This window comes from Ranitomeya variabilis, chromosome 8, assembly GCF_051348905.1.
Source record: "Ranitomeya variabilis isolate aRanVar5 chromosome 8, aRanVar5.hap1, whole genome shotgun sequence".
NCBI lineage: Eukaryota > Metazoa > Chordata > Amphibia > Anura > Dendrobatidae > Ranitomeya > Ranitomeya variabilis.
Genome location: NC_135239.1, coordinates 213,310,615 through 213,326,126, shown reverse-complemented (window position 1 = coordinate 213,326,126; position 15,512 = coordinate 213,310,615). Strand labels below are relative to the sequence as shown.

The window sequence follows — 15,512 nt, the reverse complement described above, 5'->3', positions numbered from 1 at the left end:
CAGCTCTCCAGCGACCACACAACGACTTACCAACGATCACGGCCAGGTCGTATCGCTGGTCGTGATCGTTGGTAAATCGTTTTGTGTAACGGTACCCTTAGAAGGGCTGTTAGTCTGATGGCTCAGCTTTATCACCAGTATATACACTACAGGCCTCTGATTTGTTATACTGTGTACACACGGCCTGGATATGCACTCTCTCCCTCCAATACGAAGTGTCACAGCGCTGTGCAATGATGTCAGTGTGCCGAGCAGTGCGGCGCCTGTCTTTTTATAACCCTGATGATGTCACACGGCCAGCCAATCACAGTAATGCCACAACCAAGATGGCTACGGGTTTACAGTGACTGGCAGGCAATCCCCGCATGCCTATTAGCTGTATAACAGGCGCCAAGAGGTGGGGCGGGGATTTGAGTATTACATCGAGCAGTGGGGGTCCAGTAGGTCCACTCATTTTTTTTATTTGAAAGCCAACCATTGGCCATTTTTAAAATGATAAAAAGTACAGTAGTAGACATCCCATTTACTGAGTGGTTTCTATTTACTGCTTCTCTCTGCTCCATCCTTTATTTCTGAGATTCTTGAAGTTATTTTGCTACAGAGATCCTTGACTCTAGACTATCAGATGCAGTATTAAAGGGATTTTGCTTGACTTAATCCTAATAACGTTTTCCTCAGATTCGGGTAATATATCAGTGATATCGTGTTAGATACAGTAACAATATAAAGGTCAGGTATAGCTGTAATAATATGTTATGCTCAGTTACAATGTATCTCTGGGTCGCATACATTATATCTGTCGGTTCTGCCTTCAAGAAGGCATTGTGCAAGTCAAACGTCTGCTCTTATCTGCAGCCGTTATCTCTGACCGCTGAGAAACATCTTGTCTTAAAATCAGTAAAGAGAACAACTTGCACAAGTGTTGGATTTACACACAGCAGAAGCTGCGCTCTCACTGTGCACGGTCACAGAGGCGCTAGAGAGCATGTGGCAGGGTGGGGAGCACTCAGTGATCTGCAGGAGAAGACAACCTCACCTGCCCGGCCTCCACAATGGCCATATATAATGTACAGCGGGTGTGCAGGCAGCCAGGAAAGCTGGGTGACAGCTCCCATGGGATCCATTATGGTGTCAGTCGTCGCCACCCACCCCGGGGTTTTTCGGCGAAACATTCTTGAAGAGCAGGTATAATAAATAAGAGGGTGATGCTTTTACTGAACACCAGGAATTCCCTCCATGACATTTGTGGTTTGTGTTTTCATTTCTAACATTCGCCTTTGTGACTCATTAGTGATTGAGAAGTGAAAGGGGAAGAAGAGTTGACATTGAGGTGTCATAAAAAACATGATTTATAAGAAGCAGCTCTGAAATGTAAGACTTAGTCAGATGGTGACGGGTGTGAGCCCATTACGGTGGCAGTGGTGCGTATACAGACAGTGTGGGTCGTTAAAAACAGAACCCTGAAACACACCACCCCCGCCAGTTACCTGGGTATAGAATTGCTGGAGGGGGTCTGTGTACGCGGCGACCTGTGCACACAGCGGTGACCACATCACCATCATTGCATATTACACCACCATCCGTGCACCCATAGCCGTGCCCCAAACATGACCTTTGGTTCATGCTGAGGCTATTGGTGGCATTTGTGTGAATTTTCTGTGTATAGAATGTATTGTTGTATTTGAAAGGAAGAGATCCTCTATTGACAATCAGGTGAGTATAGATAAAACTTCATTTTATTCCATGGAAGTTAAAACACTAAATAGTGAGAATAAAAAACAGAGACCTGAAGGACCTACTAAGGCTATACGCTGAAACATGTAGGTCCATCAGGTCTCTGGCTTTGCTGTTCTTATTCTCACTATTTAGTTTTATCTATACTCACCTGATCGTGGACCTGGAGAATCTCTTCCTTTCCAGTATGCTTCCCTGCAGCCCTGACTCGGGCAGCTCCGTGCAATGATTCCTTGACTCAGACTCATGTGCAGCAGTACTGCGCTGAGCTGACTCTCCCTGACCACTGTTGTTGTATTGTGTCATCTGGTGAGGTGGATTCTCAAAAAAGTTGGCCTGAATAATCGGTGGTAGTGCGACACGGACAGATGACGTTGCTGCAATGAAGTGGACAAGTGGGAGCAATGGAGGTCATTATGGCTGCTCGGCAACTGAAGAAGAGTAGTAGACCACAGCAAAGCCAGGGCCTAGTTCAGCAGATTCATTGCAGAAGAGACCAACAATATAGTAACAGTAGAATCACTTAAGTAATGTAGCAGAGCTCAGCAATATAGCAGAGTTGAGGTAAGGTGACTAGCTATAGAAATGGGCAAAAGCACGGTGATGCAGCAGAGCTGAGTGTGTCAGAAACTAACTGTAGCAAAGTCCAATGATGTAGCAGAACTGATAAACAGGGGACTCACTGTATCAAAATAACAAAGCCCAGCAATGTAGCAAACTGTAACATCACACCCCACCACCACACTCCGCGCAGTCCCATCACACCCCACCGCCACACTCCGCGCGGTCCAGTCACACCCCACCGCCACACTCCGCGCGGTCCCGTCACACCCCGCCGCCAAACTCCGCGCGGTCCCGTCACACCCCACCACCACACTCCGCGCGGTCCCATCACACCCCGCCGCCACACTCCGCGCAGTCCCATCACACTGTGCCGCCACACCCCGCCGCCACACTCCGCGCGGTCCCATCACACGGTGCCGCCACACTCCACGCAGTCCCATCACACCGTGCCGCCACACTCCACGCAGTCCCATCACACCGTGCCGCCAAACTCCACGCAGTCCCATCACACCCCGCCGCCACACTCCACGCAGTCCCATCACACCGTGCCGCCACACTCCGCGCGGTCCCATCACACCCCGCCACCACACTCTGCGCGGTCCTATCACACCCCGCCACCACACTCCACGCGGTCCCATTACACCGTGCCACCAGACTCCGCGCGGTCCCATTACACCCCGCTGCCACACTCCGCCTGGCCCCATCACACCCTTCCACTACACTCCGCGCGGTCCCATCACACCCCGCCGCCACATTCCGCGCGGTCCCATCACACCCCGCCGCCACACTCCGCGCGGTCCCATCACACCCTGGCGTCACACTCCGCGCGGTCCCATCACACCCTGGCATCACACTCCGTGCAGTCCCATCACACCCCGCCGCCACACTCCGCGCGGTCCCATCACACCCTGGCGTCACACTCCGCGCGGTCCCATCACACCCTGGCATCACACTCCGCGCGGTCCCATCACACCCTGCCGCCACACTCAGTGCGGTCCCATCACACCCCGCTACCAAACTCTGCTCGGTCCCATCACACCCCGCCACCAAACTCTGCTCGGTCCCATCACACCCTTCCACTACACACCGCGCGGTCCCATCACACCCCGCCGCCACACGCCGCGCGGTCCCATCACACCCCGCCGCCACACTCCACGCGGTCCCATCACACCCCGCCGCCACACTCCGCGCAGTCCCATCACACTGTGCCGCCACACCCCGCCGCCACACTCCGCGCGGTCCCATCACACGGTGCCGCCACACTCCACGCAGTCCCATCACACCGTGCCGCCACACTCCACGCAGTCCCATCACACCGTGCCGCCAAACTCCACGCAGTCCCATCACACCCCGCCGCCACACTCCACGCAGTCCCATCACACCGTGCCGCCACACTCCGCGCGGTCCCATCACACCCCGCCACCACACTCTGCGCGGTCCTATCACACCCCGCCACCACACTCCACGCGGTCCCATTACACCGTGCCACCAGACTCCGCGCGGTCCCATTACACCCCGCTGCCACACTCCGCCTGGCCCCATCACACCCTTCCACTACACTCCGCGCGGTCCCATCACACCCCGCCGCCACATTCCGCGCGGTCCCATCACACCCCGCCGCCACACTCCGCGCGGTCCCATCACACCCTGGCGTCACACTCCGCGCGGTCCCATCACACCCTGGCATCACACTCCGTGCGGTCCCATCACACCCCGCCGCCACACTCCGCGCGGTCCCATCACACCCTGGCGTCACACTCCGCGCGGTCCCATCACACCCTGGCATCACACTCCGCGCGGTCCCATCACACCCTGCCGCCACACTCAGTGCGGTCCCATCACACCCCGCTACCAAACTCTGCTCGGTCCCATCACACCCCGCCACCAAACTCTGCGCGGTCCCATCACACCCTTCCACTACACACCGCGCGGTCCCATCACACCCCGCCGCCACACGCCGCGCGGTCCCATCACACCCCGCCGCCACACTCCACGCGGTCCCATCACACCCTGCCGCCACACTCAGTGCGGTCCCATCACACCCCGCTACCAAACTCTGCTCTGTCCCATCACACCCTTCCACTACACTCCGCGCGGTCCCATCACACCCCGCCGCCACACTCCGCGCGGTCCCATCACACCCCACCACCACACTCCGCGCGGTCCCATCACACCCTGGCGTCACACTCCGCGCGGTCCCATCACACCCTGGCGTCACACTCCGCGCGGTCCCGTCACACCTCGCCACCACACTGCGCGCGGTCCCATCACACCCTGGCGTCACACTCCGCGCGGTCCCATCACACCCTGCCGCCACACTCCACGCGGTCCCATCACACCCCGCCGCCACACGCCGCGCGGTCCCATCACACCCTGCCGCCACACTCAGTGCGGTCCCATCACACCCCGCTACCAAACTCTGCTCTGTCCCATCACACCCTTCCACTACACTCCGCGCGGTCCCATCACACCCCGCCGCCACACTCCGCGCGGTCCCATCACACCCCACCACCACACTCCGCGCGGTCCCATCACACCCTGCCGCCACACTCCGCGCGGTCCCATCACACCCTGGCATCACACTCCGCGCGGTCCCATCACACCCTGGCGTCACACTCCGCGCGGTCCCGTCACACCTCGCCACCACACTGCGCGGTCTCATCACACCCTGGCGTCACACTCCGCGCGGTCCCATCACACCCTTCCGCCACACTCCGCGCGGTCCCATCACACCCTTCCGCCACACTCCGCGCGGTCCCATCACACCCTGGCGTCACACTCCGCGCGGTCCCATCACACCCGGCCGCCACACTCCGCGCGGTCCCATCACACCCTGGCGTCACACTCCGCGCGGTCCCATCACACCCTGGCGTCACACTCCGCGCGGTCCCATCACACCCTGGCGTCACACCCTGGCGTCACACTCCGCGCGGTCCCATCACACCCTGCCGCCACACTCCGCGCGGTCCCATCACACCCTGGCGTCACACTCCGCGCGGTCCCATCACACCCTGGCGTCACACTCCGCGCGGTCCCATCACACCCTGGCGTCACACCCTGGCGTCACACTCCGCGCGGTCCCATCACACCCTGCCGCCACACTCCGCGCGGTCCCATCACACCCTGGCGTCACACTCCGCGCGGTCCCATCACACCCTGGCGTCACACTCCGCGCGGTCCCATCACACCCTGGCGTCACACCCTGGCGTCACACTCCGCGCGGTCCCATCACACCCTGCCGCCACACTCCGCGCGGTCCCATCACACCCTTCTGCACACCTTATGTTTAGCCCCTTCTTTAACCCCCGCACTGCAGAGACTCGGTGACTTCGGGGCGATGCTCATTACGGCTTCTCCTGGACGCCTGTGTACGGTATACTAACAGTGAATATGGATCCTGTGTAACAAACCGCAAATACTTACTACCATAGCGGGAAGGAGCAGACATTGCCCAGGACGGCCGCCTGTGTCTTGTACATGGCCTCCACTATCACACTCGCCATGTTGTACTCACACGTCACCAGCGCCCTCCTCAGAGGAACCCGACCGCAGGAAGGAGACGCGGCCGCAGCCATCAGTTGCCCTGCTGAGGTAAAGTGAAAGCTGAGCTCTGCTCTGGCTGCTCTGGAAATATGAAAGCTCAGCTGCGCTCTGATTGGGTAAAATGAAAGTGCTGCTTTGATTGGTTGCCCTTGAGACAAATAAGCTGCACCTTGATTGGTCGCTCTGGGACAGGCTCTCCATTGGTCAGCACAGACAGCGGCCTGGTTGTATCCATAGGCGGCCATAATCTCTCACACAGCCGGGGGCAGAGGATGGCAGTGACACACAGTGCCCGGGTCACCCTGTGCTCTCAGGACGGGGCCTTCACCCTCACTGCGGAGTAAGAGGAGACCCCACTATAGAAGAGCAGCCGGGATCTACTGAGCATGTGCGACCTGATGAAATCTACAGGCCATGTAATACCACCATACAGTGCCAGGATGACACCGCAATCTACAGGCCATGTAATACCGCCATACAGTGCCAGGATGATACCGCAATCTACAGGCCATGTAATACCGCCATACAGTGCCAGGATGATACCGCAATCTACAGGCCATGTAATACGGCCATACAGTGCCAGGATGATACCGCAATCTACAGGCCATGTAATACGGCCATACAGTGCCAGGATGATACCGCAATCTACAGGCCATGTAATACCGCCATACAGTGCCAGGATGATACCGCAATCTACAGGCCATGTAATACCGCCATACAGTGCCAGGATGATGCCGCAATCTACAGGCCATGTAATACCGCCATACAGTGCTAGGATGATACCGCAATCTACAGGCCATGTAATACCACCATACAGTGCTAGGATGATACCGCAATCTACAGGCCATGTAATACCACCATACAGTGCCAGGATGATACCGCAATCTACAGGCCATGTAATACCGCCATACAGTGCCAGGATGATACGGCCATGTAATACCGCCATACAGTGCTAGGATGATGCCGCAATCTACAGGCCATGTAATACCGCCATACAGTGCTAGGATGATACCGCAATCTACAGGCCATGTAATACCACCATACAGTGCCAGGATGATACCGCAAACTACAGGCCATGTAATACCGCCATACAGTGCCAGGATGATACCGCAATCTACAGGCCATGTAATACCGCCATACAGTGCCAGGATGATACCGCAATCTACAGGCCATGTAATACCGCCATACAGTGCTAGGATGATACCGCAATCTACAGGCCATGTAATACCGCCATACAGTGCCAGGATGATACCGCAATCTACAGGCCATGTAATACCGCCATACAGTGCTAGGATGATGCCGCAATCTACAGGCCATGTAATACCACCATACAGTGCTAGGATGATGCCGCAATCTACAGGCCATGTAACACCGCCATACAGTGCCAGGATGATACCGCAATCTACAGGCCATGTAATACCGCCATACAGTGCTAGGATGATGCTGCAATCTACAGGCCATGTAACACCGCCATACAGTGCTAGGATGATGCTGCAATCTACAGGCCATGTAATACCGCCATACAGTGCCAGGATGATACCGCAATCTACAGGCCATGTAATACCGCCATACAGTGCCAGGATGATACCGCAATCTACAGGCCATGTAATACCGCCATACAGTGCTAGGATGATGTCGCAATCTACAGGCCATGTAATACCACCATACAGTGCTAGGATGATGTCGCAATCTACAGGCCATGTAATACCGCCATACAGTGCTAGGATGATGTCGCAATCTACAGGCCATGTAATACCGCCATACAGTGCTAGGATGATGCCGCAATCTACAGGCCATGTAATACCACCATACAGTGCTAGGATGATGTCGCAATCTACAGGCCATGTAATACCACCATACAGTGCTAGGATGATGTCGCAATCTACAGGCCATGTAATACCGCCATACAGTGCTAGGATGATGCCGCAATCTACAGGCCATGTAACACCACCATACAGTGCTAGGATGATGCCGCAATCTACAGGCCATGTAACACCACCATACAGTGCTAGGATGATGCCGCAATCTACAGGCCATGTAACACCACCATACAGTGCTAGGATGATGCCGCAATCTACAGGCCATGTAACACCACCATACAGTGCTAGGATGATGCCACAATCTACAGGCCATGTAATAACAATACCGCCATACAGTGCTAGGATGATGCTGCAATCTACAGGCCATGTAATACCGCCATACAGTGCTAGGATGATGCCACAATCTACAGGCCATGTAATACCGCCATACAGTGCTAGGATGATGCCACAATCTACAGGCCATGTAATACCGCCATACAGTGCTAGGATGATGCCACAATCTACAGGCCATGTAATACCGCCAGGCACCGTTATGTGAGCAGGTGGCGGGAAGCAGTAACGGATAGGAGGCAGAGCAAGGGTTAAAATTAACTTTACTATAACAGCGGTATACTCCACGCAGGGAGGAGAGAAGGTATAGTCAAGTGGTATTAACACTTTCGTTACACCGACGGAGGGAGTGAGGGCAAAGGGTATAAACAATGTTCAACAGTAGTAAACTTATTGGTCCGGCGGCTTCAGAGTGATGAGTCTCCGATGCGTACCCTGGTGCCGACACGGTCAGCACGTGATGGAAATGATGCAGGCCTGTAGGCGTCGATGTAATGGTTCCTGGCGATGACGGCGAGTCCTCAATGTCTGTCCCAGGGTCCTGAGTAGCAGGGAGAAGAACAGTCCTGTACACAGCCGGGGCTGGACAGAGTCCGGCAGAAGTAAGCAGATGAGTAAGGGTAAAGTTCTCGATAAGTCACCAGGTTTCTTTTAGGCGACATGTGCACATTATACGGTGGCCCGTGACAGTTACTTGAACAGTGGGGGCCAACGGGCGGAAAACCGTTCTCCGGTCAGTCTTTGTAGGGAGCAGCTGGAACAATGTAGCGCAGTCCTGCGCTGTCACGGTGCTCAGAGGAAGGAGCACCTAAATTCCCCTGCTGCATCTTCCCACCAAGTCTACCGTTTTGTGCGCTCTGTCCTTTTTATCCTCACTCTGCCCCCTGCTGTCAAGTAAAAAAAACACCATAAGAGGAAAGACCTCCACTATTCTAGACAAAAAAACCACCAGTATACAGGCAGAGATGCTTACCTGTTCAAGGCCTCCAACAATTGCACTAACCAAGGTGCGGTGGACCCAAGTTAATTACAGACTATTTGTTTGCACAGGTGCACCAAGCGGCCAATTCCTGATTGTTATCGGTATTATTGCACCTGTGTATCTGCCATTTTAACTTGGGTCCACTGCACCTTGGTTAGTGCAATTGTTGGAGGCCTTGAACAGGTAAGCATCTCTGCCTGTATACTGGTGTTTTTTTTGTCTAGAATAGTGGAGGTCTTTCCTCTTAGGGTACGTGTCCACGGCCAGGATGGCCGGCGGTATCGTCGGAGCGGCGGAGCGGCTCGGCGCTAAGCCCCGCCCCCTTTCTGGGACGCGATGATGCCGGATGTGTTAACTGTACACATCCGGGATCATCGCCCCCCCTCGCATAGCGCCCTGTGATATTACAGGTGCACCAAGCGGCCAATTCCTGATTGTAAGGTGGCTGCCTTATCGGTATTATTGCACCTGTGTATTTGCCATCTTAACTTGGGTCCGCCGCACCTTGGTTAGTGCAATTGTTGGAGGCCTTGGACAGGTAAGCATCTCTGCCTGTATACTGGTGTTTTTTTTTCCCTGCTGTCAAGTGCAAAGGTCAGTCTAGGTCTCTAAGCTTTCCCCCAGACAACAAAGGTGACAGTCCCGACAGTTTCGGCCCAGGCGTGAAAAAGGTACCCCCAATCCGGGCTCTCTTCTTACACTCCCCCTCTCCCTTTTCTTGCCATTCCACAGGCGAGAGTTCTGGTAGTTTGCGTTGACAGTCTGCTGGACCTTGGACGACTTAGGCTACGTTCACATTTGCGGTCAGCGCCGCAGCGTCGGGCGCCGCATGCGTCATGCGCCCCTATATTTAACATGGGGGCGCATGGACATGCGTTGTGCTGCGTTTTGCGCCGCATGGCCGCAAGCGTTGGACGCAAGAAACGCTTCAAGTTGCATTTTTTTTGCGTCCAACTTGCGGGCAAAAACGACGCATGCGGCGCAAAACGCAGCGTTTTAGCGTGCGTTTTGCCGCGTTTTTGTTTGCGTTGTGCGCTGCGGCGCCGACGTTGCGGCGCACAACGCAAATGTGAACGTAGCCTTATTGCCAAATAAATTGGCTCACAGGCTCCATTTCCCTGAGGGCGATACAGCGTCATCCGAGATTTTTCGATCTGGTACAGGCGGTGCAGTTCTTCCATTACTCACCCTAGGAAACAGGCACCTTGATCAGAGTGGATCCTCTTTGGGCAGCTGTACACTTGTATGAAATTTTTACAGATGGCATGTGCTCGGCAGTTTGCTCACGTGTTGGGGTCACAACGGCAAACTTAGTGAAATGGTCTGTCATTTCTAGACAATGTTTTATCCCTGGTGGGCTGGACCTATAGTAAGATAATCTATCATCAAAACTTGCAGAGGTGCAGAAGTCACAATGGTTTGTGTAGGGTCTCTGTGCTCCAGAGGCTTTGCTAATTCAGTTTCCACATTGCCGACAGGCTTCTTCCACGGCGGCTTTTAAACGATGGTAAACCAGCTTTTGTAACCACTGAAAGGTCTTCTCTTGACTGAAGTGGGCTCCTCTTTCGTGTATTTCCTTAGCTATCTTGGGCGACTGCGTTTCGGGGCTGACCACCTGCCAGGTGACTCCCAGTTCCTGTTGTAACTGGATCTTCCGGTATAATTGCCCATTCTTCAATTCAAGTCTTTCCCAGTCGTATGATTTGCAGAGCCCCTGGGGACGGACGTACCTCTTTGGCTGGGTAGTTGTTGTTAGAGTCACCCACTGTCTCATTTGAGCAAGCCCCTCATCTTCTTGTTGTTGTATCCGGACTCACTCATCCCCGAACCGCCCGAGAATGCTTTCCCGAGTAGCTGCCTGTACCTGATCCTGCGTAGCTGCCAACATCCTGGAACTCAGGAACCACTTGTGCCTCCTCTTCGTCACGGCTGGGCCCAGGTCTTTCATGGGACACTCTGAATAGGGCGTCAATGTCTCAGCTCCCCTCTTCTAGGTGATATCGGAATTTCGCCATCCGAGCCACCCAGCGCTGCTCCATAGAAGCTGGTTCTATCTGGGTCTCTACCAGTGGCGTAACTTAAAAATTCATGGGCCCCGATGCAAAAACTCCAACGGGGCCCCCAAATATTTTAAATCTTTAATAGCAAGTGTTTTTCTATAGGCCAAAAGGACTTTTAGGGCCCCCTAGGCTCCAGGGCCCGGGTGCGATTGCAACCCCTGCACCTGTTGTAGTTACACCCCTGGTGTCTACTCCGTCCAGAGGGGTACAGGCTCCAACGGGCAGGGTAAGCACGGTCTAGCCTGGAGGTAAACCAGTTTGGCTGCGGCTGGGACATTCTACCCAGCATCTTCCCGTCACCAGAGGCTTATTGAGCTTGAGCCGTCCGGATGAGCTGTTGGAACACCCTCCTTTCAGGAGTGCGAGGGCTCCATCGTTTTAGGAACAGTTCTGGAGACTCATTGATGAGAACACTTCCGAATTCCTTCCTTCAACGGGTGGAAAACTGTTCTCCGGGCACAGTCGTCTTTGCAGGGAGCAGCAGGAACAATGTAGCGCGGTGAAAAAAATAGAAAAAAATGAAGCCGCACAACCACTTATATGTGAGCGAAGGACAGTCCACTTCTGGTGTCTGTGTTGAGATATTCCTCTTAAGTGCTGGAGGTGCTCGCAAGAAAGAAAGTCTATGCCAAAATGTGAGCTGAAGAAAACAATGAGGCAGCACTCACCAGTATGGTGCGGTAACGGTCCTTTATTGACAGACGAAACTGTGAAAACGACATCTTCACGGCATCGGGGGATGTGCAAAGGAAGAGGTGAGCAGGGAACGACGACGGCAACCGTTTCGCGCTAATCCAGCGCTTCTACAGGTCTAACGAGCTGGGAAGTGACGCCAGTAGAAATAGGTTGGTCAAATGACCCATCCCACTCCCACTACACGCCCACCTCCCGCACTCATAGTGTGTAACATGAACAACACATAAAAACACAATAAACAGCAAATATTAAAATCGAAGTCAAGAGAAAAAAACTCTGGAAATACAAGTAAAGTGCATGATGGTGACACTACATATAAAAATTAACATCACCATTTCATAGTCTCGTAATCACATCACAAACGGGAAAAAGAAGAAAGACACTATAAATATCTTCTAATAGAAAAGTAACGGGCTAAACGATTAATCCTAAGAAAACAAGCCGACCATTAATACATAGAAATACTCGGGGTAGGCTACAGGATTGTTATAAAAAGACAGACATATCTGTCCTCTCATTGAAGCCGGAAGGTCCTGCGGCTCCGGTCTGCATAATCCACCGCGCTTCTTGTCTGAGACGAAACCTGTGTAGGTCACCTCCTCGTGCGGATGGTGTTACCTTCTCTATGCCTGCAAACATGAGGACTTCTGGTTTACCATCATGCGTGTCCCGTATGTGTTTGATCAATCTTGGTACCCCTTTTCCGGTATGAACAGATCTAAGATGTTCTCTAAAACGTATAAATAACTGGCGTTTTGTTTTACCCACATAGAATCTCTTGCAAGGACAGAACATGACGTAAACGACATAGTCTGTCCTACAAGAGATAAATTGTTGAACCGTGTGTTTAATTGGACCAATATTCAGAGTTTGACCGGTAATGTGACTACTGCAAAAATTACAGTGACCACAACAAAAATTTCCTTTGAGAGGCAATTGTTGTAGCCAATTACCCTGTGGGCCTAATGTCTGGTTGTGAACCAAAATGTCCCTAATACGAGTACTTCGATTGTGAGATATTAGTGGACCACCGAAAGTTCTATTCACAAGATCTTTATCTTGTTCCAAGACATGCCAGTGTCTTCTAATAGACGCTCTTATTGCCTGATCTAAGGGGCCATAACGGAAGCAGAAATTAAAACGCGGTTCCTTTGGGACATTACTAACTGCACCCTGCCTCTGAGAGTCATCTTTTACACGATTCAATGCAGACCTTAGGAGTGCGTCGGGATAACCCCCTTTCGCGTAGCCTCTGACACAGCTCTCCTGACTGCTGTTCGAATCCCCTTTGAGTATTATTAATTCTCCGTGTTCGCAACAACTGACTATAGGGCAAAGCGCGTTTGGTGTGTTCAGGATGAAAACTATCATAATGCAGTATTGCATTGGTGGCAGTGGGTTTGCGGTAGATGGATGTATGAATATCACCCTCCTGTGTAGTGACCAGAACGTCCAAAAATTCTAACCTATCCCGTCCAAAGACGGAAGTAAAACGCATACCCATGTTATTTGTAGCGTTCAAATGGTCAATGAACAAATCAAAGTCCTCCGCAGTTCCGTCCCACACCAAGAAGACATCATCCACATACCTAAGGTATAATCTAATATGTTTAAGGAAGGGGTTCCGTTCAGAGTACACAAAATCTTCCTCCAAAACTGCTAAATATAGATTTGCAAAGGTACATGCGACCGGGGTCCCCATGGCAGTCCCCGTGGTCTGAAGATACCAGCTACCCGCAAAAGTAAAAGCGTTGTGGGTGAGTATAAAACTCAATCCACCGCACACAAAATCGTTGAAGGCCTGACTCCTATCAGTCGTGTGTAAAACACGTCTGATGGTGTCGACCCCCAACGATTGTGGGATGCTGGTATAGAGATTGACCACGTCAATGGATGCCAGGGAGAACCCCGGCCGCCACTGGAACCCCTGTATGCTTTTGACGAATTAATTTGTGTCCTTGGTGTAGGACGGAACAGCGCGGAGAAGTGGACGCAGTAACCATTCTAGATATTGGGACAGGGGTTCAGTCAAAGACCCTATCCCCGACACAATTGGTCTCCCAGGGGGTTGAGTGATTGACTTGTGTACCTTCGGGAGATAGTACCAATAAGGTTTAGTAGGGAACTGCAGAAAAAGCTTTTCAGCTTTCTTCTGGGTAATAATCTGTTGCTCCACTGCTCCCCGCAAAAGAGACTGTAGTTCCCCCTTAAATTTTAGTGTGGGGTCCCCAGATAGTTTCAAATACACACTAGAGTCTGAAAGTTGACGTTCTGCTTCAAAAAAAATATGCCTCCTTGGGTAACAAGACAGTTCTTCCCCCTTTGTCGGCTGGACGTATCAACACATCAGACCAACCTGCCATCTCTTTTAGAGCTATCTTCTCAGAAGCTCTCAAATTGTCTGGTGCCTGTCTGTAAATTAATAGTGAAGTCCTTTTTGTTTAATGAGATCATGTTACTAATATATTTATCTTCTTCTGCAGAGTCGCTTGTATTGACTACTTCACTCAAGTCACCTCCTCATCCCTCCCTACCCTCGGATTTTCCCTTCCTCCTTCCTCCACCCGACTGCTGCTATTTTGTCTCCTTAGGTATACAGTATATCTCATCCTTATGTACCCTATGTGTAGGCCACCATACAGGCACTTCCAGTATACCATGCGATCATGTGACCGTCTTGTTTATACATGTGACCGTCTATATCTATCTAGGACCTGTCTTATTTCTTATTATATCTACACATCTATCAGTGGGATACACTTTCGCCAAGTAGCGCATACCCCTTCTATATAACTAGGCGCAATATGCTCACTCCTTTCAGACACCGCTCTTGTTGTCAGTATCCATGACAACTGAGCACAGCTCAAACCGGAAGTTAGCGTCACACCCGTGACGCACTTCCGGTTACCGGCCAAACGCCTAATCCCGCCTCCTGTCTATTTACACTCCCTCACCTTACAACATGCCAGCAACTAGCGGCGGACACCGCGTTGTGTGGCGTTTCAGCACCAGGCACATAGAGGTAAGCTTTCAGCTATAGCACTACTTTATCCCACAGATACTGGTCCATACCAGGTTATCCTATATACTACTTTCGCTTACAGGTACGCCTCTTATTTCAGGTCCCACGTATACTCTACCACACTCTGGAGACCCTTACATTACGGGTGAGCAATGACACTTCCTTTTAATTAGCTCTATTCAGCTCACAGTCCTAGTTATCTTACGGCTATTGTTTCTTTATAGCTACATACCGTATCACATGGCTACATTTACATGTCCTGTATGGTCCAGTTGTCATGCATAAGGATTCCTACTGCTAATAGGTGAGATTACACCCTTTTTACAGGTCACTTCACTAGCAGCTAATACTTCACCCCTTCCTATACCAGACAATAATAACAGATAGTACACTGTCTTACAGCTACGCCATTCCTGGTTGGAATTCCATTATCCACTTACAACACGATCCTTCAGACCATAACGGGTCAGTATATACACATGGAATCACAACATGCTGTACTCTTCATACTGCACACCTTATAACTGGATATATTTCTTCCACATCACAGAGCGACCACCTCTAATTCTCCTCACTGGTCCAATATATGGACTCACGTTATATCCTGAGATATATTTTCCATCTATCCCCTGAGCAGTCGGGTATGTGTCAACATTTTCCTTCCTTATTATCCTATTCCCTTATCCATCACTACTCACCATTGTTAGATTTACCTTGTTAGTTTGTTTGCTTTTTTACATTTTTGTTATTTTCTGTTGATT

At 52.0% G+C, this 15,512-nt stretch overlaps 1 protein-coding gene across 5 annotated transcripts in view; it reads right to left on the bottom strand.

Moving 5' to 3' along the window:
• Positions 1-5,905, bottom strand: part of IL5RA (interleukin 5 receptor subunit alpha) — a 120,799-nt gene extending 114,894 nt beyond the window's left edge. For 2 of the 5 annotated variants that reach the window (XM_077276864.1, XM_077276862.1), the window contains exon 1: positions 5,722-5,740. Coding sequence is in view for 1 of the 5 variants with exons in the window: in XM_077276861.1 (XP_077132976.1) it covers positions 5,722-5,727 (6 nt within the window). In the remaining 4 variants the exon portion in view is untranslated. Of the gene's footprint in view, positions 1-5,721 lie in introns of all 5 variants that reach the window. The other 3 variants (XM_077276861.1, XM_077276863.1, XM_077276858.1) reach the window with 3 other exon arrangements.
• Positions 5,906-15,512: the final 9,607 nt, after the last annotated feature.